General features: G+C 50.4%; 1 protein-coding gene and 1 long non-coding RNA gene across 8 annotated transcripts in view; one reads left to right on the top strand and one right to left on the bottom strand.

Annotated features, from left to right (window-relative positions):
- Positions 1–26,554, top strand: part of SLC39A11 (solute carrier family 39 member 11) — a 238,912-nt gene that overhangs the window by 70,126 nt on the left and 142,232 nt on the right. For 5 of the 6 annotated variants that reach the window (XM_054688630.1, XM_054688633.1, XM_054688629.1 and 2 more), the window contains one exon: positions 11,928–12,069. In XM_054688630.1, coding sequence (XP_054544605.1) covers positions 11,928–12,069 — 142 coding nt within the window. The remainder of the gene's footprint in view (positions 1–11,927; positions 12,070–26,554) is intronic. The other variant, XM_037493905.2, reaches the window with a different exon arrangement.
- LOC119232029 (uncharacterized) lies at positions 18,811–20,028 on the bottom strand. 2 transcript variants are annotated; one of them, XR_005121986.1, is made up of 3 exons: positions 19,948–20,028; positions 19,194–19,300; positions 18,811–18,976 (listed from the first exon to the last, which is right to left on the bottom strand). It is a non-coding gene; the product is annotated as an uncharacterized LOC119232029 (long non-coding RNA). The 2 variants fall into 2 exon arrangements; XR_005121985.1 differs by lacking the exon at positions 19,948–20,028 and adding an exon at positions 19,652–19,756.

Here is a 26,554-nt window from a genome sequence, read left to right as displayed (position 1 = left end):
TGGTGTGCAGGAAGGTGTTACAGGCTCCCTGAGGGGTGATGTGATGCTGCAGGGAAGAGGAGGATAAGCGAGGGGGTCTCATTAGTTCCCCACCGGGAGGCTATGTCAACACAAGGGAAAAGGAAGGAGCAGGTGGAGCAAAGCACTGGCTTAGATGTGGGGTCCAGTCTGAGGACGCTGCTGACCCTAGATGTTAACCTCGCTGACCTGGCGACCCGGCCATGACTCCAACCAGCTCTGTCCTTCCTCGCTTGTCCTCTGTCTTCCCTCCGTGGTTGACCTGCTGGCCTCCTGCACCTACCTGCAGGGGTCCCCAGGGATGCCTCTTATGTTGTTCCATGTGGCAGAGAAATGCTCTCAATACCTTTTGCCTCTGATCATCCTGTGTTTGTTGCAAGGACTTCCGTCCTCTGACTGCAAGAGCTTTCCAGATGGGCTGCTTTTCTGACCTGGGCATGAGATTTTTCTCTCCTAAGTTAGTCTACCTCTCCAGGTGCCACGGACACATCAGCCCATTCACATCTTTTTCAGCAAGGCACATGTGATCTAGTTATTGCTGGGGTCTTCCAGATAACAAGGACACACACATGCACACACGCACACACATATGTGCATTCATTGTAGCAGGCTGCTTCCTCTATAATAACAAGGTATAGCAACTACCCTTGGCAGCCAGCCCACGAATTTCTGAAAACGTCACCTTCAGAACATCCCCATCTCTCCCGGTGGAAATTTCCTCAGCTTCCCTGTGCTTAGAGATGGGGGTATTATTTCCAGCTAATTCTCATGGGGGACACCTCATATCTGAGAACTGGGGCTGACTCCTGTAGGCCTGGGGAGTCCATCTTCCCTGTGAGTGCACTAGTGTGAGGTTCCCATGAAGAATCCCCAACCGAGGAAGTGGGGTATGGGGGTACACCCCAACTGAGGAAGTGGGGTGTATCCCACTCTTGCAGAGGGGCCAGCAGATGCCCCCCTTGCATGCCCAGTGGAGCTGGAGAGGCTGGTGCCCTCTGCTGGGCTTGCCACCTGGCAGCCGGATCACCTGGGTGCAGCCCCACCTTCCACCAGGGGCTGACCTCACGATGCACCACCCCTTACCTAAGTGGGTGGGAGCACTTTGGAGAGAAGGGGCTGGTGGGTCCTCCCTTCTTGTGGAGTGAGTGTGCATGTCGTTGTCTGGCCCTGGAAATGCGTGACTTTGTGGAGGGCTGATGGGCAGCAGGGCTGAGAGGTCCTCCAGTGCAGATCCCTTGGTTTCATGGACAAGGGTTGAAGTGTGTTATTAAAGGGCCTCCCTTCCCTCTAGTTTCATAGCTCTTGGGGTGCGTGACACACCTGCCTCTCTCGCCCCCTTTCTCTGTCTCCATCCTGGTTTCCTTTCCAACCATTATGGCGCCTCTCCCTTCTCTTGTGCTTTTATCCATCTCAGTAACTCGCCACCCCCGCCCGCCCTCTGGCTCAAGTTCGTCTCTCTGACTTTTACCTCTGAACTCCTAGTCACGTGTTCTGTTTCTCCTTTTGCTTTCTCAGTAGGCCGAGGATCCAGTTAGCATCACTGCTCTCAGTTTCAGGTCTGATGTCCAGCATTGGAGAAGGGTTTTCCTTGCTCTGTTTATGTCCTTCCATCTCGTGCGGAGGCATCGCGCCCAGCTGTGAGTGGTTGGTGGGGTTCAGAGCTCAGTCTCATCAGGGACCCACATAAAATGACGTGGTTCATCCCAGGACCAAACACACCCTTCTTAGCCCTGTGCTTACACCTTAAGGCCATTTTGTTCCCATCAAGTGACTCAGCATGCCAGCAGTGTCCCTCGGTAACCTGCTCTGTCCTGATTTGTCACTTGGCGCTCCAGAGCCCCTTGGTCCAGCAGGTCAGTGTGCAGGACCAGGGGCTTGATCGGTAGACTCTGCCCCTGAGCCAGGAGCAGGTGCCCTCTGGACTCACCTTGGGGTGAGAAAAGCCTCCCTCTACCCATCCCAAGAGAAGAAAAGTCATGGCTTACCCCTATGTTGGTGTAAGGAGCAGTGTGACCCAGGCTGGGCTCATCATTATGTATCCTTTACTAGTATTTTATTCAGAAGAAGCAAAAGCATCTTGGGGGGCCCCTAAGAGTGGGTCACCTGCACTGCCCCACCGTGCCTAGCGGTCATTGGCCCAGAGGCCACTTCCCTTCCTCGTGCTGTCTTGCTGACCCCTGGGCCTGGCAGAGCCTGCGAAGGCACCATCTGGCCGTGGTCTCCTATGTCAGAAGACAATGGGTTTGTTCTATGATGTTGGAGCTTCGATGGGGAGAGTCAGTAGAACCTGGCAGCTTGTCCATCCCACAGGCCTGTTGGTTGGGGTCCTAAGGGGAAGTGAGGCTCTGGAATCGCTGGGTGGCCAGGGATGTCAGAGGAGAGAGTTTTGTGCCACAGGCCTTGGGCGAGGCACATCCCAGATGGCCCAGAAGAGTCGAATCCCCTGGCGCACGCCACAGCCTGCCCCCCTCTCTGCCTGGGGTTTCATTCCCTCTAGATACTGCGCAGGTCGCCCAGCAGTTGCCTTTGAGTTCATCAAAAGCTGGATTATGCTGGGTGGGCCTGACCTCACCAGGTGAGGAGTCCCTAATAGAGGGGCTGGGGTCATCCCGAGGCCAGAGGGATTTGCAGTGAGGCCTCCCCTGCTGGCAGGGCCTGAGGGCACCCTCTCTAAGCCAGAGCAGCCCCTGGGACAGCCAGCCGGGAAAAGCAGCCTCAGTCCTTCAGCCACCAGAAATGGAATCCTGCCAGCAAGCAGACCTCAGGAGGGGGCCCTGAGCCTCAGAGGCCGTCTTCATTTCGGCCGCTGCGATCCTAAGCAAGGGACCCACCTTAACCCACCGGCCTGATAACCCCGGAACTTCAGAGGGAGGAAGGGAGTGCTGCTTCCAGTGCTGGGAGGCGGTGACTCGTCACATTCCCGCAGGCACGCTGATCTCTCCACTCGTCACTGCCTTTGGAATTTGGGCTTAGAAAAGAGAGAAAAAGGAAGATGTCAGTCCCCACATACCCACGGCAGGAAGCAGAAAAACACTCCTTAAAAGCAAGCTGTCTCAGTGCCTTCTGAGCTGCCAAGTCCTCATCAAGCCCAGATAAGATGAATAATTAATTCTGCTCCAAGCTGAGCAGTGCCACGACTCAAGCCCGGATAAAAGAAAAATCGAGTATGTTCTTCAAAGCCATGGCTTCTCCTTGAAGTGGTTCTGATGCTATTTGCACGCCATTTCCTTAGCATCAAATGCACAGGGATTTCCACCCTCACCCAAAGGTCTCCCTGCCTCTCCCACCTTCCTTTGGGTCTCTGACTGGCCCCTGGGCCCACACCTCTCCCAGCCAGCGTCCATTGGGCTGGCAGTCCCAGCTAGGAAGCCGGGTATCTCCGCCTGGGAGGCAGCAGTTTTCAGGAGGCAGCAAGACTGTTTTCAGACAGGGCCTGAGGCTTGGAGACCCACCATCCGGTCACTCTGGGCTCTCCGTTCTATTGAGCATGCAGTGCGAGGGCAGAAATGACTGTTTGAGTGGCAGTTGGTGGTGGGGCGAGCCGGGAGGAGGCGACCCCCTCACTGGTTCCCACTGTGGGCCGGTGCTTTTCCTGTTTGACCAGTAGCGATGCCCATTTGGAAGGCTGCAGGGTCCCCACCCTGTTTTCACAGCCCTGCTCTGGACACACTCATAAGCTCTGTGCACATTGATCCATACGCACCAGCGTAAGCCTAGGTACACAGCAGACCTTGGACTTTTGGCTCCTCACAGTCCTGAAACAAACCTCATTCAGTGCACATTAAAGCGATAAAATTGATATAACTGAAACCAGTAATATCTTTATGATGTGGCAGATGATGTTTTTGAAAAAAAGCTACCCAGTGCCAGCGCCGGTGGCACTGCCCGCCACGCTCTCTCTGGTTCTGGCAGTTCTGTCCCTGGAATGCTGTGTGCTGCCTGCTGGAGCTGCTCGGATGCCTCCATCATCTCTGCAGGCGCCCGTGGAGTCATCAGGGCTGCGCTTGGCTCGCACATACCCTCTGTCCATGGAGGTCTTGAGCCTGCCCTCAGCAATCAACCCTCAGCAATTAAAGTGGTGCCACTCGGTACCAGCTCAGGTGTAAACACACGTGCAAAACAGTGCGGAAAATTGAGCAGTAGGATTTGCTCATCAAAGGGTTGAACGAGTGATTCAGATGTTTGATCTGATTTCTTTTATAAATCATTGTTTAAATGGAGATAGAGAGTGAAAACTTTTTTTATATAAACCTTTCAAGATCTCTGTTGAGGATTGACTCCAGAGCGGTTGTCTGCAGGCGAGATCCACAGAGGGCTGCTGGGATTCCTGGGCTGCCAACAAGGACCATGACACGTGTGTGTCTGCGTGTGTGCTGGGTTGCAAAACAGCCACAGGTTCCTCTCCTGCAGCCATCCTGATGAGATGGCCTGAGGATCCTCCTGAAAGGTACCATCGATTTATCCATCTGGTAGAAAATTAATGCAAATGTTGACTGGACAGCACTCGGCATTGGACCTGGCCCTCTCTTGCTGGCCCCCAAGCCCCAAGTTTAGCATCTGATTGAGACCAGGCCTGCTGGAGGCTGACAGCCCACAGGGAGAAAAAGCCAGGTTCCTGGCCAGCCATCATCCACCTCTTCGCCAACAGCCTGCTGGCTGCCAGAGGTGCACGTCCTTCCAGATCATCCCAGCCCGGGCAAGCCACCGGCTGATCACAGATGCACAAGTGGGCCAAGCACTATTAACTGAGGCCTGGCAGAGCAGCAGGTGTGCCCAGCAAACTGCAGACTTACAAGCAGTAAAATTTGGTGCTGGTTTAAAGTCAGTAAGTTTTGGGGTATTTTCTTACTTAGCAAGATGAGACTGTTTGGGGTGTCAGGGTAGCACAGAGAGGGAGGTATGTTTAATCCACACAAGTCTGGGATTATCCAGGAGGACTTCCTGGGGGTGGGGGCTCTAACTTCTTCAGCATTTAGAAACATCAAGCATGAAATAGCTGGAAGTTTGAAACCCTGCTTTGCTGGTCACTGACTGGATGTTGTGCCATGGCTGGGGGAGAAGGGACTGAAGCTAAGTTAGAACTTCAGTCCTCGTGCCGGGCAGGGCAAGGTGAAATGGGCTTAAAAATCTAGTAGGGACCAAGGACTTTGAATGTCATTCTCCTTGTCTTTATGGCTGCTGGCCGAGATCCTTGAACATGTCGGTAAACTGAGGCCAAGAAGTCAGCAGTGAGCTGCCTGACGGAGCCCGAGGCCAGAACCTACCCTCTGCCTCACCCCGTGTCCTCGTTTGCTGTGAGGCCAGCCTGGTCCCGGGCAGCCGGGTGCCGCCTGTCTCCCTGGGGAGCTGCTCATCTACTATTATGTAAGCATCATCCATATTCTGACCGCTGATCAGGGCGACATTTAATTTTTTTTCCATTATGTGGAATAATTTAAGATCGTGTTACAGAGTGTCATTATTATGGCAATTTCTGAATAATAAAAACAGCATCAATTATTGAACGTCACCTTGTGTGTCTAGGTTAAGTGGGGATGGCGGGGTTGGGGTGGGGTGGGGGTGAAGTGGGCAGGGGAGGAGGCCAAGCAAGCTCTGGGACTCCAGGCCCCTTCCGCTCCTGCCTGCTCCTGGGGGATGCAGCTCCTCTGCTCAGGGGGACACCCCCCCCCCGTGTGCTCTGTGGCTGGCAGGGGCACCAATTAATCCTCTGACCTTTCCCTTTGCCTTTCCTCGGGGAGTTTCAACCCGCTGACAAACCTCAATTAAAGGGACCGCACGGGTCGGGGGAGCACAGAGCTCCCCAGGATGTAATGGGAGGCGTGTGTGGGTTTGGCAAGCACCAGCGGTTGGTCCGCTCGGCTTCCTCTGACGGTTGTCAGTGGCCGTGACACATCCCTGTGTGGGGGAGCCGGGGACTGACGTAAAACAGCACCATCTCTCCTGGGACCCAGGGCACAGGCATTGGCTGTGAGTCCCAGGGCTGCCAGGCGTCCGAACGTTGGCATGGGAAGCATGTCTCCAGTTGTGCTTGGCAGGGGGACCCGGTGCCATCATGGGCTTCATCGGGGACACCTGTGTCCTGGCACTCTAGGCTTTTCTGTTTGTGACTCACTTCTTCGGGGTCTCTGGCAAGGCTGGGCAGCAGCCATTGTCTTCCTGGTGCCCAGGACAGCAAACCCTGATGAGCAGCTCCGTATTTTCTCTCTCCAAGGAGATGTACAAATTGTGTTTTTGAAGCCTTTTTGGCTCGTGTGTCGGGCACGGGGCGGGGCTGCTTCCCACCCCGCCTTCTCCCACCCGCCTCGTAATAGGGTGTCCTCCATCCTCTTCCTCCCACCGCCCTCTCCTCTCCCTCTGGAAGGTGCTTATGCTCCTCCAGCTCCTGCCTTCTGCACAGCTTTTCCCGAAGGGTGGAAGTTGCTCTGTCTGCCCTGAGCCTGGGAGTTGCCCCAAACCCTGCATCATCACCATCATCCCTCACTATAGGATGGTGATCCCAGTCCATGGCCCTGCTTGGGTTTTGCCTGGTGCTTCCCAGCCCCCCTCCTGCCTCCTTGCCCAGCTGGACTTGGAAAGGGGGGTGGGCTGTCGGAGAAGGGCCCGGGAAAGGTTCCAGGGGAGCAGAGGGAAGGCAAGGGGGCCTGGAGTTTGGGAAGGAGCCTGTGTGTTTGGCATTTTGACATTCTGGAGCTGTGAGGTTTCCCAGCACCCCTGAACTGTCCAGAGCCCCCCAGGAGCCCAGCTGAAACTTCCAGGGGGAGGAGAGTGACTCCTCACCCCGCTGATGGGCCCCCAGCCGGCTCCCAGGGCTGAGGTGCAAAGTCAAGAACAGCTCACATTGCCAGAGGTCCTCCCTGGAAGGGAGCCTTGCCGCCCTGCAGGGCAGCACTCGATGCGTGGGTAGCGTAAATGGGAACACTGCAGAGATGAAACAAAAGAGCCCTAGAATTGTAAGCAAGTGATGCTGTCAAGTGAAGAGGGCCAGGCTCCCATCTCAAGGCTGGAGGAGGAAGGGGGATGGGGCTTCTCCCTGGGGTCTTGGCCACTCCTGCATAGGACCAGGCTGTGTTTATTGAAGGCACCCAGTAAAGAAACTCAGTCCCCCCCACCTCCACCTGCAGGCCACACCCTCCTTGGCAGGCAGGTACTTGCTTTTTTGCCCTTGCCCCCCATCACAGACTTTATGATAAAGGTGCCCCAGTAGGGCTGGCATCTCCCATGGGGAACCGTTCCTTGGGATTTCCAGGGGTATATGTCTCTGTCCTCCTATCAACAGTTGAGAGTGGACTCCGAAAGGAGCCCCAGGAGGCTGGTGCCTGGGCCCCAAGATACATGGAGGCCACTCCAGGTGATGGGATGCTCACCCTTGGCTTCATGCTGGCCCTGCCCTTCTGGATGCTGATGTGGGTTGGAGCGCATGGGGAGGGTCAGGTGCGTGGTCCAGGTGGGGTGGGCTGGGTCTTTGTCTACATCTTAAAAGCACACCTCCTCAGTGAAGTGGGGGTGGGATTTTCTCAGTACATCTCCCACCCCCAGTACTGACATAAAGCAACACAACCAACAGGACATAGATGGATAAAATGGCAAAGAGATGGGATGTGGTGAAGGGAGATGCTTGTCTTCTTGACCTTGACTGAAACACAGTCCTCAGAAATGAGTGTGGCTCCTCCCCTTCCTTTCAGGTCTGCTGGAGGTGTCCCCACGTCTCATCTGAGGGCACACTCCACATTGACCTTCCCTGGTGGAGGAGTGCATGTGGAGCTAGTGAATGCCCAGATATTAACCCCTTTCTGGTTGTGTAGCGTGTGAATATGAATATGTGTAGTGAATATGAATATGTGTAGTGAATATGAATATGTGTAGTGTGTAGTGTGTCTTTTTAATCTACTTATATTTTCTTTCAATGTGTAAAACATTTGTCATTTGAGGTAGTACCAGTTTATTTTTGCTTTTATTTCCCTTGCTGTAGGGGTTGAGTCTCCAAAAACAGCTTTATCATTGATAAAGTCAGTGAAACGTATCACTAACATTTTCTTCTATATATTTATATCTAAGTTTTTAATCTATTTTGAATTTTTTTTTGTATGGAGTTAGAGAGTGGACTGAGTTCATTCTTTTATATGTGGCTGTCCAGTTTTCCCAGCATCATTTGTTAGAGATTCTTCTTTCTTCATTTTGTGGCTCCTTATCATGAATTAAGTATTGATATATATGTGGATTTTTTTTTCTGAGCTTTTGATTCTGTTCCACTGAGCCATATGTCTATTTTTATTCCAGTACCATATTATTGTAACTGTTGTTGCTTTATAGTACAGTTTAAAGTCAGGTAGCATGATACCTCTAGTTTTTCAGGATTACTTTAACTATTTAAGGTCTTTTATGGTTCCAAATAAATTTTATTACTTTTTGCTCAAATTTTCTGAAGAATATTGTTGGTCTTTTAATAGGATTGCATTATATATTTGTATTGCTTTTGGTAGAATAGTCATTTTGATGATATTGAGTCTCTCTATCCATGAACATGGAATGTCTTTTCATCTCTACATCATCATCTGTTTTCTTTAGTGGAATCTTATATTTTTCATTATATAAGTCCTTCACTTCCTTGGCTACATTAATTCCTAGGCATTTGATTCTTTTTGGTGTGATTGTGGATGGGATTATTTTCCTAATTTCTTTTTCTTCTCATTCATTGTTTCTATATGAAAATAGAATAGATTTTTGTACCCTGATTTTGTGAACCTCTATTATGCTATATTCGTCTATTTTTTATAGTTACTTTTTGGTGGAGTCTTTAGGGTTTTCTATATGTAGTATTGTATCATCTTCAGATATGACGTATTTCCCTTCTTTTCCAACCTGGATTCTTTTTATTTCCTGTTGTTTTCTGATTACTCTAGCTGAAGCCTCTTATACTATTTGAAGCAGAAGTGGTGACAGTGGGCATGGTTGCCTCGTTCCTGATCTTAAGGGGAAAGCTTTCATTTTTGCACATTAAGTATTATATTGACTGTAGATTTGTGATAAAAGTTCTTTATTATGTTGAGGTAGGTTCCTTCTAGTCCCATCTTGTTTAGAGTTTTTTTTTTTTTAATCATAAATGAGTGCTGAATCTAGTCAAACGATTTCTCCATAGCTATTGATATCCTATGATTTTATCTTTTCTTGATGTAGCTGTTACATTGATTGCTTTACATATGTTAAACCATCCTTGCATGACTTTGATACATCTGACTTGGTCATGATGTATAATCCTTGTAATGTATTGTTGAATGCAATTTGCTAGTATTTTGTTGAAGATTTTCACATCAGTATTCATTAGGGATTTTAGTCTGCAGTTTTCTATCTTTAGCATTATAGCTTAAACCTTTCTAAAGAAGAGTTTCTTCCCTCAGCACTATTGACATATAACTGGATTATTCTTTGTTGTGTGGGTATTATAGGATGTTAGCAGCATCTCTGGCCTCTACTTTCTGGTTGCCAATACCACTCTTCTCCCCACCAGCATATTCTAAAATGTTCACTGCCAAATGTCCCCTAGGAGCAAAATCACCTCACTTGAAAACCAATATTCTCAATTACAACCAGGGTCTCCACATGCTGTGCCTTCCTAAATGGGCTCCAGTCAAGGAAGCAGCTTAGAGTGTGTTAATGCTGCTGCGTTTCTGCTGTGAGAAGTGGCTTTCATCCAAACTGTCCCCCACCCTTAAGTATCAATCACATTATGAAAAAAGAGGAAGACAAAGGGAGGAAAATCAGCTGACAGTGTCAGTGAAACATCTCTTTTATTGCTGCACTGATTCCTCAGATGTCAGCATGAGATGGAGAATTAGAAATAAAGCATATAAACAAACCAAGAGCTGTGACTATATGGCCTGTGGCACAGACACCAGCTGTCACTCAGGATGGTTGGAGGGGGTTTCTACAAGGGGAGAGAGTGGAGACTGGCCTCTCTAAGCCCCTTATGTCCCCAGGATCTGTCCATCTGTAGTGTCAGTCTTGACTGTAACACAGCATGACAGGCTGCCTCTTTGTGCTTCTCCCAGCACCAGAGCAGGTGAAATTCCTGCAGCCCCAAGGGGTCTACAGAAGGACCCGAGATTATGAACGAGGCAGCACCCACAGCCTGAAATCTTTATCTCCCTTATTACACAAGGCTAAATGAGGTGTTGGTGCCTGTATTAAAGTGCTTTATATAGACAACTAGAACAATAACAACATGTTGGATGAATGAGAAGACTTGAGTGGAAACGTGTATGCTTGAATTTTTAACATTATTTGGAAAACAATAATGAAGTAAAATATCTGAATCTTTAGATTCTTTGGTGATCCTTGGTCATCATGACAATGAGAAAACAAGAAGGGGTGTATATATATGTCTGTGTGTGTGCTTGTGTGTATGTGTCTGTGTGTCTCTGTGACTCTGCATGTGTGCATCTGTGCATGTGTACCTCTGTGCATCTGCTTCTGTGTGTGTGCTTGTGTGCATCTGTGTGACTGTGTGTGTCTGTGTATGTGTCTCTGTGTGTGGACATGTCTGTGTGTGCTTGTATAAGGCACAGCCAGACATAACTGTGAAATTCCTTCATGAAATCATCGTGTCATGAAGACAGTTTTAGTATTTGCTTGCAAGGCATCCCCTTGGCGATTGGATTATAAGCCGTCCCTGCCATGTTAAGAGTCACATATTTTTTTTTTACAGATTTCATTTTTTGTTTTAAAGATTTATTTATTTATTTATTTATATAAGCACTGGGTACAGTTAGAAGTGCTGGAGGTGAGAAAATTCACCAGAGCCAGAGCGGGGAGCAGAACAGGCAGACTGACGAAATATACTGCTGAGGGGAGCAGAGGGCATGGGAGGAGAGGTCTGCACGCCATGTGGGACCCTCGCCTTTGGCCAGGATCGAACCGGTGCTGCAGAGGCGCAGCCCAGTGCTTAACCACTGTGCCACCTGGGTGGCCCTAGAGTCACATATTTTAAAAGAAAACTTTTCTTGGAGCTGTTTTTGCCTGGTTTTAGAAAATAGTTCTTTCTTGTTCCATGTGATTCTACTTACTTTCTCTTAGCATTGAGGTTATTTGGACAGAGTGGAGGTATTGGGCTTGGGTTCCCCATCTTCCTGGGTCCCCTCGAGACTCGGTGCTTTGTAAGCTGTCAGCAGGGTTAGGAAGTGAAGCTTATGGCCTCATTAAGAGCTCGTTTATTTGCTCCTAACCGGAACACAAACTCAACGAGAGTTGGGATTCTGTCTTGTTCACCAAGTAGCCATAAAGTCATGGTACAGATGTCAAATAAACGTGGGATAAGTTGCATGACTTTGCCTCGTTAATGCAAGAACAGTCGCTTTGATGAGTTACCTAGCAGGAGCTCCAAGCGCGGTAGAATTAACTGCAAGCTACACGTGTCTGAGACTCTCACTGTTTCTTCCTTTGATGTGGTTTCGTTTTCCTTCCCTTTGACTTCCCGAGACCGTGAAGATGGTGAATTCCTAATACTGTTGGCCATGGTCCCTGTACTGCAGCTGCCACCTGAGCCAACCTGCCACCCAGGCTTCTTTTGAGCCCTCAGGGCCACTGTGCCTTTGCCAGGTAGTGGTGAGGCATGTGTGTGTATGTGTGTGTGTGTATGTTGGGTGGGATATGCAGCCCCCATCTTTTATGGTCTGTTTTTCCCATTTGTAGGATTAACACTGATTCCTCAGATCCAGTTTCAGTCTCCCCTAAAGTTCTCCTACCAGCAAGCTCATCTGCTTCCTGCTGATCGGGTCTGGTCTGACAGCTAGACTGGGCCCATCGCTGGTGACCTTGGTAGACACTGGCAAGGTGCCTGGGCAGCTGTGGGTAGCAGAGGCCTGGGGAGTGAGGGTGGCAGAGGTGCTTTAGTGACACACTGCTTCTTGTTTCAGGGTGCGGCAGAAGACCCCCAGACTGCTCTGGCACTGAACTTCGACCCTGTGCTGATGAAGAAGTGTGACCCCGAGGGTCCCGAGCTGCTTTTCTCCGAGAGCGAACTTTCCATCAGGATAGGTAGCGCTGGGCTTCTTTCAGGCAAGCTCCCTGCTGCAGACCCTGAGTGGGGTTGGACAGTGGAGACTTGGGGCTGGTGGTGGAGGGAGGGCAGGGGACATGCCAGGGGTCTGCTCTGTCTCCAGATGACTCACCCCAACACTGCACGGGACTGAGCTGGAGTCTGGCACAGTGCCTACCCTTCTTGTCTGTTCCCGAAACTGTCAGCTTACTGAACAGGGGGTGTCAGTGCCTTTTGATCATTTTTCCAGGTTGGACCCCTCTGATGGGGATCAGGTCTGTTTGGGTTACAATGTGCGGACACTTGTCCCTCTGCCTCCCCCCTCGGAATGATGATCCCCCTCAACTGAATGCCCATCTTCATGTAGTGGCCTGACTTTCATCTTTTGGATTCATCTAGGAGCCTGGGGGTTTAGCTCACTGACTCCCATTGGTGCCAGAAAGCCTGAAAAGTGACAGCAATGTCATGTCTTTCCTCTAGAGGAAATGTGGTCCCTGAGAGGAACAGGAATGATGGCTCCTAAAGCTGCCCACTCAGAGGGCGTTGTGGGTACCCAGGAAGGACTGTGCCTATCCAACCTCAGCATATAACCACCCCCTTGGCAGTTCACACGAGGACAACTGGATGCCTTTAAATTTATTGCAGTTCCACGTTTACCCTGCAGGCCCCAGGCTTTGCAGGACACCTGCCCCAGCCATCCCCGCTTCATCCGGAGGTGGAGACCTGCTGTTTTGAATGGGCGGCCCCCTCCCCTGTATGGAATGAACGGGGGAGAACAGATTGGTGGCTGGTCACTGTGCTCACATTGGTGATTCACGGGGGAGGCGTCCCTCCGTGTTGCTGTGCTGGCGTTTTGATGGGCTTTTTCTGCCACGCAGAGGCTGTGATGGTCTCGGACCTCAGGGAGAGGAAATGCGCAGGTCACAGCGGCGCCTCAGCCAGCTCTCAGTGATCTGTGTTCAGATTATGTCCTGCATGAATTATTCATGGGGGATTTGAATGTTTCCCCACTTGGATTAATCCTCACTGGCTCCCACAACGCCCTCCTCCTCAAGATCTAATCAGGAAATAAAAATTCATTGTACATGAGCTCAAGGCATAGAGGATGGAAGGACAGATCTGCCAAGCACACATGCTGTTCAGACTCAAATTAGAAAGACTCAGGTGCTGTCTGCCGCTTGCCTTTTATCGGAGAGGCAAGGACTGCCTTTGGGGACTGGGCGAGCTGGCCATTTTTGGGTTGTGTGCCAGGGCGCAGGGATGGAAGTCTATCTGTCAGTTCTCATCACTAGCTGTCCTTGGCTAGTGCTCTTGTGTGTCCCTTTGAAGCCTCCCAGGCCTGATCTCGAGCCTTCTCTGGGACGGTCAAGTCGGCCAGGTTGATCCTATCTCACTGTTTTAGTCTTCCAGTCCACAGGGGCCGGTGCAGTGCTGTCAGTTAAAAAAGGGGGAAGGGACGATCCCTTCCATGGACCTTTTCCAATAAGGTCGTGGGGCTGCAGGGCCAGTGGGAGCTCCCGCCTCAGGAGAGCCTCCTGGGACTGCTGGACCTTCTTGGGCAGCCAGGGCCACGTGGTGAGCTGGGCTGTGTGGGAGGGAGATGTAGTTCCAGGCCAGCTTAGGAACACCGAGGCACAGCCTGTTACCAGGTTACCAAGCAACCCTCAGTCCTTGCTGCTGACTTCCCATGCAAAGGTAAACACAGCCGAAAGATGGTTTCCGGGACTGGGCCGGATGCCATCCTCAACAGGACTCTCCTAGGAGTGTCAGCTGGGATGCTAACGCTCACGGCGGCTGCTGGGGCACTGGCCTCATGCAGACAGAGCCTCATGTGCGTTATTTGTACCATCCGGAGTTGCCCTTGAGCTTGCTGCAAATGTAGCAAGGAGATCGGTTGAATGGGCATTTAGTGACTAGCAGCGGCCTTTAAAAAATAATATTGGCACCGCCCTTATGTTGTTCCGTAATTGGTTCAGCAATAGGAAAAGCCATAGGCTGGGAGAGAAGGTTTGGCTGCTCGGAGCCACCAGCAGCAGCTGGAGCTGGGAAAAGCCTTTATGAGATGCTTCTCTCTTTGCGTCTTGGTGCCAAGTGTTTTGTGAAAACAATTATTCTACAGGCTGGGAGTATCTTGGGACCTTGCGAGACCGGAAGTTCTTTTAAAAGCGTCAGTCTCCCTTTCTTTCTACTCAACTATTTATCTACCTCCAAGTAGCTCTCTTTTAATTAAAAAAGTAATAACATGGATTAAAAATTAAAATGTCATTTTGCTTGCAACGTCAAATCCCTTCTGATCCAGGCTCCCATCTCAGACACAAACACAGTTTCTGGTTGCTTGTGCCTCCCAGGGACGCTGTTTATACACCCTCCTTGGCCTGTTGCTCTGTAGCCGGTGTTTCTCTCTTAACAACCCATTTCGGTCTTTGTTTCCTGGCCAGGCGTTGATTCATTCTGTTCTGTTATTGGCCAAAATCTCACCTAATGGGTTCCTTCTTGATGGCCCTCTGGGTATTTCTAAACTTCTGCTCTTATAAAGAATGTGTCAGAGAACATTTTTTTTTATATGTACCTCTCCGTGGACAATTGTGCAGTTGAGTAAATCCCAGAAATTAGGCCAGGGGTTCTGTGCCTCTGGGGTTCCTGGTTGGGTATCAGGGCTCACGAAACTCTGGAAATTCAATGCAAAATAATGGTGAGCTTCTGGGAGATGAAGTCTCCGACTTCCATCACAGAAGGCTCCAATGTTCCTCTAGAGCTTGGGTTTCTTTGTCTCGCCCTCCCCCTGTAGCTGCCCTCATGGGCCTTTTTGGTGCCCTCATTCTCTGCCTAGGGTAAAGGAGGTAGTTGAAAGTAGATTGAGGGCGTCTGTGGCCACTCACTGCTTCCATGTGCTGTTTGTTCTGAGGGAGGGCTGAAGCTCTTCCAGAATGCGGTTTTCTTTTCTTCATGGCTACATTGTCATGGCAGAGAAGAATTACCCCTCATTCTGTGTCTCTGGGCAAGGCACGGAAGTAGCCATTATTTTCCATTCGAGAAAGAGATGGATTTTCCTTAGGATCTTACTGAGATGTGAGATGGTCCCTGTTTATTTCCCATAAGCCTTCCCAAAGGTTGTTGGGGCACAGCGTGAATGGGTACTTCAGTCAGGGGAGCTGAGCTCTTAAGAAACTGTGAGAAGCAGCCTTTTCCTTAAAATCCTGTTCTTTATAATAGGAGACCAGCAGGGAGTGTTCCCGGTGGGCCCCTGGTAATAAGCACTCTGCCCAGACACTCTGCCTGGAAGCCCTGGTTTGCGAGTGCTAGGTTTGGCTAGATGGCCCAGTGAACAACTGTGTTGCAGTCTGAATTCCTGAGTTCCTTGTTGGCTGTGCTTCTGACCGGCTAGCGGGCCTCCCCTGTGGAAACAGAGCCCATTTTGGGGCAGAAAATTTGGCTTTTCCAGCTGCTCAAGGTTCCCTAGTGCCTGACCCCACGCCAACACCTCCAGGGCCGGGCCGCAGAGAGCCCCCAGGGGCTCGGGTGTTCTTCAATGGCCTCCCCCCAGCACCCTTGTTTCTCCTCCAGGCATCACACCCACCTTTTCTAATTTTGTATTTTAAATCCCTCCCTCCTTTATTTTTCCTGTTCAACCATCTCCCTTGGGTGCCTGGGAAAGATTTGATGAGCTGATGAGCATCGAGGTGTTAGCTGCGGACGTCTTACGACTGCTCGAGCGTTTGCCTGTAACTGGGGATTCTCCAGCTGAATGACGAACCCAGTAAATGGATTTTGGCCTTTGAAGGATTCTATTTCGAGGCCTGGGGCAGGGTCACCAGACTGTGGGGTGAACCCTCTCAGAAGCAACCCCGTTCTCTCTGTCAGGCTCGCTGCGTCGGCCCAGCTCCCACGGCCACCTGTACTTCCTTGAAACTGACATTCCTTGGGGTGACCCTGTCCAGGGGGAGTGCGGGGCTTACTGAGACAGCACCACACGCCCTCTGCCAGCCCCTCCTCCCTTCTCCCCTGTCTAGGACTCTCTATGCCTTCCCCGAAGGAGGTGCTTCTACGAGCCTGCCAGTGCCTCCAGTTACATCCAGTACACTTACTAGAACAAGACCCCATGTAGCTCTGGGAGAAATTCGGAGCGTTTCTTTGTAGCCAGGTCTCCGAAGGTGCATCGAGGGAAGGCTCTCAGGTGGTATCAGTAATTCTGGCTTCTTGTCGCTCCCATCTCTGAAGATGAAAGTTATTCATGTCGACATCCTACCTTGGCTTGTGATTTTAATAACTAGACTTTTTCTTTCTTTCTGTCACTGGTTGGTTAAGGGACTCTGTGAAGGCTTCTCTCTCCCTAGTTGCGAGGAGGTGTCTGGGAACCGGCGTGGCCCCTCCTTTCCGGCCAGCACCTGTTCCCTGGGCGTCTCCATTAATGCAGCAAACCTGTCTGTGCAGAGCGAGAGCATCAAGGCTTCTGAGACGCACCACACTTTTAATACCCAAAACTACGAAAGCATGTTGCCGAAGGGTGAAGAGCAAAAGGTGCAACAATAATAATTTCCAGGAGCATTTTGGCATCACGGGTGTTAAACAAAAGAAGGAAGTCACACAGGAGTTCCCTCTGGAACTGTGTGGGTGGCGCAAGCAGGTCAGTGTCCGGCTCCCGGGACCGTCAGCAGGTGCACGTGTCTCAGAGGCTCCTGGGCTTCTGATGTCCCATTTTGCCTGACTGATATTTAGAATGCAAATAGCACATTTCCTGTTTACTTGACTCTCCCCCCGACCCCACCCCAGTTTTATGATTTGCTGCGTTAGGGTGTTATTTCCGAGAGTGTTTTCACAAGGCCTGCCCCTGGAGGCCCTTTGGCTCTTTACAAATGTGCTTGAGTTGCCATAAGAAAGTACCAGACTGTGTGGTTTCAACAGCAGAAACCCAGTTCTGGAAACTGGAGCTCAAGGGGTCTGCAGGTTGGTTTCCTCCGAGGCCTTGGTCCTTGGCCTGCAGGCGCTGCCTCCTCCCTCCATCCTCACAGACTCTTCCTTCTGCCTGTCTGGGTCCTAGTCACCCCCTTTTCTACTCCCATTGGGTGAGGACCCACCCAAATGAGCTCATTGTAACTTCATGGTCTCTAAAGAACCTGTCTCCAAATAAGGTTAAATTCTGAGGTGCTGGGCACCAGGACTTCCACACCTGAGTCTGAAGGTCCACAACTCAGTGCTTACGGTGTTTGCAGAAGTTGCTCCCACTGGGACCAGCCTCCTGTGGGAATACCAGACAGCGGGCAGCTTGGCCTCCCAGCTCTCCCTGTCTTGTACGTGCTGCTTTTGCTGTGTTTGTGCCTGTTAGTCGATGTCGGGTGGGAACGCCCCCTTAGCAGTACGGGGAAGAGTTGCATGCCATGGAGAAGTTACTAGAGAGAACAGCTGGAAAGAAAGGGGCTGACCCTGTGGGACTGCCGGTGGGGTGTAGTCTGTGCCGATGAAATGAAAGGGCAACGTTATCCTTGTCCATCATCACCCAAACCGAGAGACACAGGTAACTTTCGGGGAGATTAATATTAACACATGTTTGAACGTGTTGACATGCTTCCCAATTCCACTCGTTTCCTTGAGCTGACAGAACAAAGGATCACAAACCGGTGGGCTTAGAGCAATAGAAATCTACACTCTTGTGGTTCCAGAGCCCCCCAGTGGGAAATCAAGGCGTCAGCAAGGCCATACTCTCTCCAAAGGCTCTAGGAGAGGATCCTTCCCACCTCTTCTAACTTCAGTGACTCCCAGCTTTCCTTGGCAGCCGCATCATTCCTGTCTCTGCTGTCACTGTTACATGACCTCCTCCCCTGTGAGTGTATCTGTGTGTTGCCTGACTCTCCCTCTTCTTTTTCTTTTTTAAAGATTTATTTATTTATGCATACAGGAGCTGGGGTACAGGCCCGAGGTGGGGGGGGGGTGAGAGGATTTACCAGAGACAGAGCGGGAGGCAGAACAGGCAGACTGACTGAAATACACTGCTGAGGGGAGCAGCGGGGAGACAGGAGAGGTCTGCTGCACCGTGTGGGTAGATCCCTGGCCGGGGATCGAACTCATGCTGCAGTGGCTGCAGATAGCTTCATAGTGCTGCATCCTAACCCCTTGCACCACCAGGGAGGCCCCTCCCTCTCCTTTTTCTCATGAAGACATCAACCCTTGGCTTCAGGGTTCAGCCACATTCAGTATGATCATGTAGTAACTGAACTAATTATATCTGCAAAGACTTTTTCTCCCAGGAAGATCACATTCTGAGGTTCTGGGTGGCCATGAATTCGGGGCGGGGGAATTCGTTTCAGCCCAGAAAACGGATCACGCCATGACCGGGCTTCAGGGCCTTGGTCATTCTGGATGGGTTTGTTTGTCTTGCGCAAGTGAGGAAGAGGGAGAAAGAGAGGAAACACAAGGAGGTTGATCCTGGCAGTAATAAAACCCCATTTAATTCATTGGGAACCTTTATGGCAGCTTCATTAGAAATATTCATTAAGTGTCTACTGAGGCGTTAGGGATACTGTCTCCTTATGCAAAATTTAACATTTGCTGGGCGAGCAGGTTCTATCATATTTGTAAGAGTTCTGACACGTTCATTTCAGCTCATAATTCTATTATAAACTTGGAAATGTGTTTTTAATGTGCTTATGGGAAACAGAACCTACAAGAGACTTGGGTAGCACCAGCCCCTGTTAGGATCCTCCTGCCAAGCTTTTATTACCCAGAGATTTAGGAGGCTGCTGCTGAAGCAGGCAGCCTGGCTCTTGTCATATTATCTTATTTTGTTTTTCCGATGTTGGTTTTGCAAAAGCTCCTTAAGCTGGAGAAGCACAGGGTGGCATCTTGGTTCCAAGTATTTCAGGTCTTTAGGAATCCTTTCTATGTATTCACTCCCATTTCAGTTTGTTTCCTTCTGTCAGTTATGGGAAGTGCCTAAAAAGGAAGGGAAGCTGGTTGGGAACCCGCGAAACTGGGAGGAAGTGGTGCCACTTGCTGAGACAGGCATTCTTAGGGATGATGGCAGGAAAGGGGTGGGCTGCTGGGAAAAATGAGGAATTGAGCATGCGGGATGGAGTTGGGGCAATGCTGCCTTCAGGAGAAGGGGTCTGTGATGCACCCCATCCACCTGGGCTCCTCTGTCGGCACGTACCTCCTGTTCGAGCTCCTGCTTCCTCTTTGGCTTGTGCATTTTCCAGTCTTTAGTTTTGCTTTCTTCCTTCTCGTGCATTTTCCGTGCTGGGACTGCCAGTGGGTTATCTAAAATAGAGCTAAGTCTCGGGACCTCTGACTCCCCGATTACCCCAAATGAGTCAACTGGAAGAGGAGGCAGCGGCGTTCTGGAGGATGGCAGAAGAGGAGGCCCAGGGGTCTATTGAGACTCTCAGACACCTCCGTGAGCCTTGTCTCTGCTGCTTCCCCGAGACACCAGGCCGCCTGGCAGCTCACGGCGTGATGCCCCGCAGGTCGCTGCTAGGGTGGCTCAAGTCCACCTTACTAGACATCCTTTCCAGTGGGGAAGCTCTTCCATTACCCCCAAGAGCATCTGGCAGACACTTGGCCTCAGGGCGAGTCAAATCTGGGGCAGCCATTTTATGTGGTTCAACATACCCCATGTAAACCTGACAATCCACAAGTGGGCCCTGAACGATTCCTCGGTGCTTCACTGGCCGAGGCCCTTTTCCTGCCATCACCTGAGCCTACCAGGAGCACCTGAGGAAGCCTCCCCTGACCATCTGGCTGCTAGGCGACGGGCTCCCGTGAGCTTCAGAACTGTGGCGGGGGCTCTGGCTTGAGGGCTTGGGGCATGGGAGCCCCCGGGGGCTTGGGCACAGACTCCCCGGCGCCGTGTCACAGGTGAGTGGAAGCCACGGGGACGCGGCCATTGGAGGCAGTGGGCAGCTTACCTGGGTCTAGCTGCACAGCCTGTGCTTTTGGCAAGGTGTTGCCATGGTAACCCTTCCCATTCTTTTCTGCAGCTACTTGACTTCCCGGCTGGGTTAACGAGATCGCTCCCCTTCTCTGCTCTCATCGCCTCCGGACTCATTTCCCTCTGTCTCTCCCTCCCCTCTCCGCACCTCTCTGTGCCCACCCCCTCCCTGGTCTCCTCTCTCAGGTGACCTGTCTCCTTCCCTTGTATCTGAGGCTGGCTGAACCCCCAGCTTCTCCCTCGCTCTGTGTTCTTGGGCTCTGTCGAGCCCATCAGTGCCATTTGCAGCCCCAGCCTGGCTGTGCCTGTGGTCACTGGAAATGACCTTGGAAATAGTCTTCAGGGGTCCCTCTTCCCTCTGTGTTTGGAGAGCCGTGTGGGCCCTCCCTGCGGCCCCTCCGCTCTTTCTGGAAAATTAGATCTGGGTGAGATTCTCCCCTGGGCCATTGTGGTGGGTGGGCTCTGCAGAGGGGGAGCCGTCGGCCCACGGTGCTAATTAAACTCACCCAAGCATCTGTTGCGAGGTCCCTGCCATACATCTAGGGCGGAGCAGCGTGACAGGTCTTGACACCTAGGAGATTTACGGTGGAGAACGAACCTCTCCTTGAAGTCATCCTTCCTCACGTCTCCGTGACAATCCTTCCACCACCTGTCACACAGCCCTACTTGATGAGAGTTATTAACCACTTAGTGTCAAGTTGTACTTGCTTCTGATATGACTGCGGAGGCAGGGGGATAAAGAAGGATTTGTCGGATTAATTTTCTTTGTTGCAAGGTCTTGTGTTCCAGCCCTACTCAACTTGAGGTGTCTAATTAACCTCCACCCTCCCTCTGCTGCTCTGCGCCTGTCTGGGTCTGGAGAACAGTAGGAACGAGAAAGCCTCCGAGCTGCGGGCTGAGGGGGTCCTGTTATCTGACCAAGACCTCAGAGTGGATTTCACTGGTGGTGGGATTAAGAGGTCCTGTCGCTCAGCCAGGTTTTCAGGATGGTAAAGCCTCTGCCGGGGGATGTTTCATAACCCAGGGAGGGGCAGGAGAGGCCACCCAGGATGAAATGGCAGCAAAGTCCTGGCTCTCCAAAAGCCGGGTTAAAATTCTGAAGGTGGAGGCTGCACAGAGGCAAAGTTTGATTATATGTCTTGACCAGCAGAACAAGGACCCTTGACTCGGGACCCATATTCAAGAATCTGATGAGAAGAGATCTGGGGACATCTGTTCCTGTGCCTCTCTATTTCCTACCACCCTCCCCCTCCCACTTCTGTTAAATGCGCAAAGCCAGGCATACCTCACAGTCACCTCCGGCTGGGGACATCGAGGCAGACAGGCATAGGCCTTCCCCAAGAGGGGCTCTTTTAGCGCCGACGTAAACAGAGACACACCTGATTTTCTGAGCACGATGTGTTCTCTGAGTCAATTGGCAATTAGGTCCCTTAATTTATAGGTTGCCTCAAAGAAATTAAATCTAGTTTCAAAGGCTCTGAGACCCTTGGGATTACTAACGAAGGCTTTCATCCTATTTCCCTCCCCTCAAGAAAGAGATGCAGCTTCCAACGTAAACGGTGACATTTCAATGTCTGTGAACATTTTAAAGGAACGAGGCTTGGTGTGTCGGCTAGAAATCAGGTAACAGGTCTCCCGAGGTTGCTGAATTGTCTGTCTTGGTACCCTGAAGCAGCTGCTCACTTTGGCCTTGTTTGCACCCTTCCAGGATTCAACCCACCTTTCATCTTCAGATAATCTGCCTTGATTATTTTGTGGGGAGACCACCCAAGCCCCCTATGGAAACCAAAGATGGCTGGGGGATTAGTGTTTGGGCGGATCATCATTTGTGCCTCTACATTGCACATTGCTTAGCACCCCCAGCCCCAGCCGCTAACTGCCTGCAGTGGCCCCTGGTCAGTGAGTGGGGCAAACATGTCCAGATGGTCCCAAAGGCCCCTCGGCAGCTGTCCACAGGTCAGGACTGAGAAGAGCGACAGGTCAAGTCTTGCACCATGAGGCCTGACCAAAGGAGTTTGAATCCCAGCACCCTTCTGTTTGGACAGTGGTCAGCCTCGGGCCAGACAGGGGCTGACCAGGGAAGGGGTCCTGTTTGAATGTGCCCTCTGGACCAGATGTCATCCTCACCAGAGACCCTCTCCCCAGTAACACGCACCTATGTGTGTTTATACACATTTTCCTTTTCCCAGTCCTTCTGGACTGGCCCTGGACAGTGTCCAGCCCACAGCTGGAGCTAAGGGCTTGACTTTGTGGTTCTGTAGAGGGTCCAAAGACTCTTGGTGATGAGCTCCCCCTGCCCGGCCCCCAGGTAGATCCACGCCCCTCTGCATTGCCTCCTTCTGGAACTTCTCACTCTTGTGCTAACATTTGGGATGAGATGCAGACAGTGGGAGTCGGTACAGCGGGGGTGCACAGGCCTGAGGGCATATTGGCAGACTCTTATGCAAGAGTGAGAGAGGAAACTAGCACTAGGGCCCTGGGGACCTGTAAGTCCAATTTATTCATCCCTTCAAAACAACATCTCAGACTCCTAAGGTCCTGAGACTCTGCGTCCCTCATCTGGCTGCTTCTTTCTGCCACTGCCGCCCTCATCTCATCACTTCTTTTCTTCTTCTTTTTTTTTTAAAGATTTATTTATTTTTATACAAGAGCTGGGGTACTGGCCAGAGGTGTGGGAGGGTGAGAGGATTCGCCAGTGACAGAGTGGGGAGCAGAACAGGAGGATCGACTGAAATACACTGCTGAGGGGAGCAGCGGGCGAGACAGGAGAGGTCTGCTGTGCCATGTGGGTATCTCCCCAGCCGGCCGGGAATCGAACCACACTGCAGAGGCTGTGGGCAGCTTCACAGTGCTGCACTCAACCCACTGCACCACCGGGGAGGCCCTCTTACCCAGACTTCTTCATGTCATGTTATTGAGTTGCGTTCTCTCCAGCACCTGGAGGAAGAAGCCCTGATTCTTCCCATGTCTCACTCAATAGCGAGCAGGTATCTGGTGGGACAGGATCAGCCTCGGTGCTGCCAACAGTCACCGTTTTCCTTTTGTTCAGAACTTTGATGTTCTGTTTTTCATTTGTTCATTCATTCATTCTTCATCGAGTCAACTGCTCTGATTGGCTGGGTCTGGTCAGTGAACTTGGGACTCGGTCCCTACCTTCAAAGAGCTGTGGGCGAGGCAGGCGCCTAAAACAAACCTTTACGCCATCATTAGAAATAGTCATATGGTGATTCTGATGCTTGATTTCTTTTTATAGTCCCCAGGGAGTGGTTACATTTGTCTAGAAAAGAACCCAATCGTTAAACCTGGGAGCCTCTCTTTGCAGGAATTTCATCATTCTTTCTGGGCCAGTGAGTATTATTTGAGCACATCAGGCTAATCTTACTGAGAATTAGAGGGTTTCCTCCTTTAGTTCTTTCGACTAAGGAATGTGGTTCAGGATGATATTGCAAATGCTCCCTTTTTACTGATAATTGCCTGTGTGTGTGTGTGTGTGTGTGTGTGTGTGTGTTGGGGGGAGCTCTCCAGCGTGTGCATGCAGCAGAAGTGTTTGTATGAGTGCAAGTTGACATATTTCCTCCCCAACAGAATCAGCACTCTTGCATGTAAGAGGTGAAACCGCCAATTGATTTCACGACTGTTTGGGTCCAATGCACTTTCACCCCTAAAATCTGATAGGAAAATGACAGGTAGTTACACACTGGAAGCTCACATAAGAACATGACTGTAAGTGGACAGTAAGTGTGATTGAAACATGGAGTGGGCCTTCCTGCTGTCCTTGTGGATGAACGCGCACTTAAGAAATAAAAGGTCGCTCCACGAAAGCCTCACAATCCCCAGCATTTTTTTTTAAATGCAGTATTTCTCTGTATCTCATGGGCTTTCCTTCCCTTCTATTTAACACCAGGGAGATCCTTATCAGAATATCTGTTGAGATGTCCGTACTTAGAAGCACAATGACAGGCTTGAAAAGGCTTCAGTGAACTCTGGTTCAGACCCAGGCACTATCACCTGCGGGAGCTGGCTCTGTGCTTCGTGCTGTTCGGATCAGGATAAATGGTCTCTTCCATCCAGCCACTCGTGCTGACTCTCAGGGGGCCTTTTATCTGCTCCCAGAAGACCTTTAATCTGCTCTTCATCTCAGCACCATCCCCAGATGTCCCCTGTGAAGCTGGGTCTGGAGCCAAAATTATCACCAGGGCCCACCATACTCTGAGCTCTTTTCTTGGGTGTTCAGGAATCTCTTTTGGGTCCAAAATAATGGATTCAAAAGCAGTAAGCTGGGTATGTGGACAAACACAGCAGAACTCATTGGCACAAGTGGGTCTTGAAATTGAGCTTGTGATGGTGGCTTGATCCAGAAGACTTTGTGAAAGTCTCGTAGAAGAATTCTCAAGATTGATTTGCAATACAAGTTTAAAGACAAAGGCAATTTTATTTTTGTGTGTGTTTGGGCACCATTTTAACAACAGCATTCTCAAAACAACCTTCTTTCCCTCAGACATTCAAAATCATTGTTCCAAAGCCAGAGGGACCTCCATGCACCTGTCTCTAATGCACCCCCTGCCCCTGCTGCTGTGCTTTTAGAACATTTCCTATGTCTGTTTGGCCTTGGCAGCTTTAGCTGGCCTTCCCCTGGTCTCGAGCTATTGAGGTGAGGTGAGAGGCTACAGCAAGATGCAGTAAAAGGAGAGATGAAGTTGCCATCCAGGTATCATTTGTTGTCCAAAGCATAAAAACGTCGTGGTTTGAATTTCTGTTTTCATGGTTATTGTTTCACCATTAGATGATGGCATTAGCTCAACACCAGATGAAGTATTTATATGGAATCAATTCCGCTCTCAGACTCTGCCTCTGGAAAGATGAAGTTTGAAAGGCTAGAAGGTGCCCATGTGATCACAGACACAGGCCTGCAGCAGGCTGTGTGCTGCCGAGGGTTTTGACATTGACTTTGTTCACTGGAGTATACAAGTTGTATGAGTCAGCTCTGCCGCACAACAAGTGGCAAAATCAGAGGCTCTCACCACAAAGGTTGACTTTGCTCTCAGGCTCCGTGCAGGCTGCAGGTTGGCTGTGTCCCTACTCCAGTAGTTTTCTGCTTCTGGATCCCAGGCCAGAGAAGCAGCCCCAAGTACATGCCCAGTGGCATGGTGGAAGGGAAGACCAAGAGACTTGGGGGAAACTTGGGGTGCCCTTTAAGACCTCTGCTTGAATATGGTCTGCCCATCTCCATTCACATCCAGAAAAATCACATGCTGACATTGTGTAGGAAGGAACTTTGTCTCTAGGAGGTCTTGAAATCCTCCTAGAGGATTTCTATTCCCTAGTGGGAATAGAAGAATCCGCTACAGGAAAGAGAGGCGTGACTAATTGTGACTATAACAACCTGCTACAGTCTTCCCTCTTGGTCACAAATAATTGCTCTAGTTCCTTCTGTCCAGAAAATAGATCCACTTCTGACCCAATGGAAGAGAGCTCAAAATTCTCTCCTAATTATGGAACCCAGTGTGAATTTCAGGATCTCACGATAGGCCCTTCATCATGTCTGGATTTAGTTGCTCTTGATGTGGAGACCTAGGAACTAAAGTGACCTGTCCAGTACATCTGACATGATGAACTGAAGTGGGATAATCCCAACAAACACTTCCATTTGGAAAGAGGACAGATGACTTCCGCACAGCTGTCGTGGTGCTGACCATTCTGAAATCCTGTTGGACAAACCTATTAAGGATCCCAACCCCAAGAAGGGGACTGCTTCTTGGGGGACAGTTTCTATGCTGTAGAGAAAGCTCCATAGTTCTCTTTGGCTCCTGGCTTTGCTTTGGGAGATCCTTTTTGGGCACATCTGAAAAAAAATCTTCCTTGGAGTTTTTGCAGCTTCCTCGACCTGCTTCCTGCCTATAGAAATTCGGGGTCCCCGAAGTCGTCTTCCATACCCCCTGGCCACAAGTTCTTTTACACTGGCCTGATTCTCTTTTGGTGATACGACTCATTCAAAATCACTGTGAGTTTTTATTTATTTTTTTAATTTTATATTTAAAAAAAACCATTTTTCTTAAAGATTTATTTATTTATGCTTACAAGAACTGGGGTACAGGTCAGACGTGTGGGGCATGAGAGGATTCACCAGAGATAGAGTGGGGAGCAGAACAGTCAGAATGACTGAAATACACTGCTGAGGGGAGCAGCGGGTGAGACCAGAGAGGTCTGCTGTGCCATGTGGGTATCTCCCGGGCTGGGGATCGAACTTGTGCTGCAGTCGCCGCGAATAGCTTCATAGGTTACGTCTTAATCCCTTGTGCCACCAGGGAGGCCCACTGTGAGTTTTTATACCATTTGATTTCAGTGATTCCATGGGCCAGTTTTAGCCACACCCACATTTCTTTTTGAGATCATTCTTTCCAGACACCAGCTCCCTCTCTAGATTTAATTATAGGCCCTGAGCTTATCAAGTTTTCGTGGGACCAGGGCACCAAATCACTTTTCCTATAGCCTTGTCTGGGTAACAGGATTTGCTCGGGGTGGGGTGGCAGTATTTTAATCTTGTTAGAGATGGATCAACATGCCCTGGGGTTTGTGGGTGTCCT

The sequence above is a fragment of the Talpa occidentalis genome, unplaced genomic scaffold, assembly GCF_014898055.3.
Source record: "Talpa occidentalis isolate TD23 unplaced genomic scaffold, MPIMG_talOcc4v2.1 talOcc4.7, whole genome shotgun sequence".
NCBI lineage: Eukaryota > Metazoa > Chordata > Mammalia > Eulipotyphla > Talpidae > Talpa > Talpa occidentalis.
The sequence above is the reverse complement of the archived record's forward strand: the minus strand, read 5'-3'. Positions and strand labels throughout refer to the sequence as shown.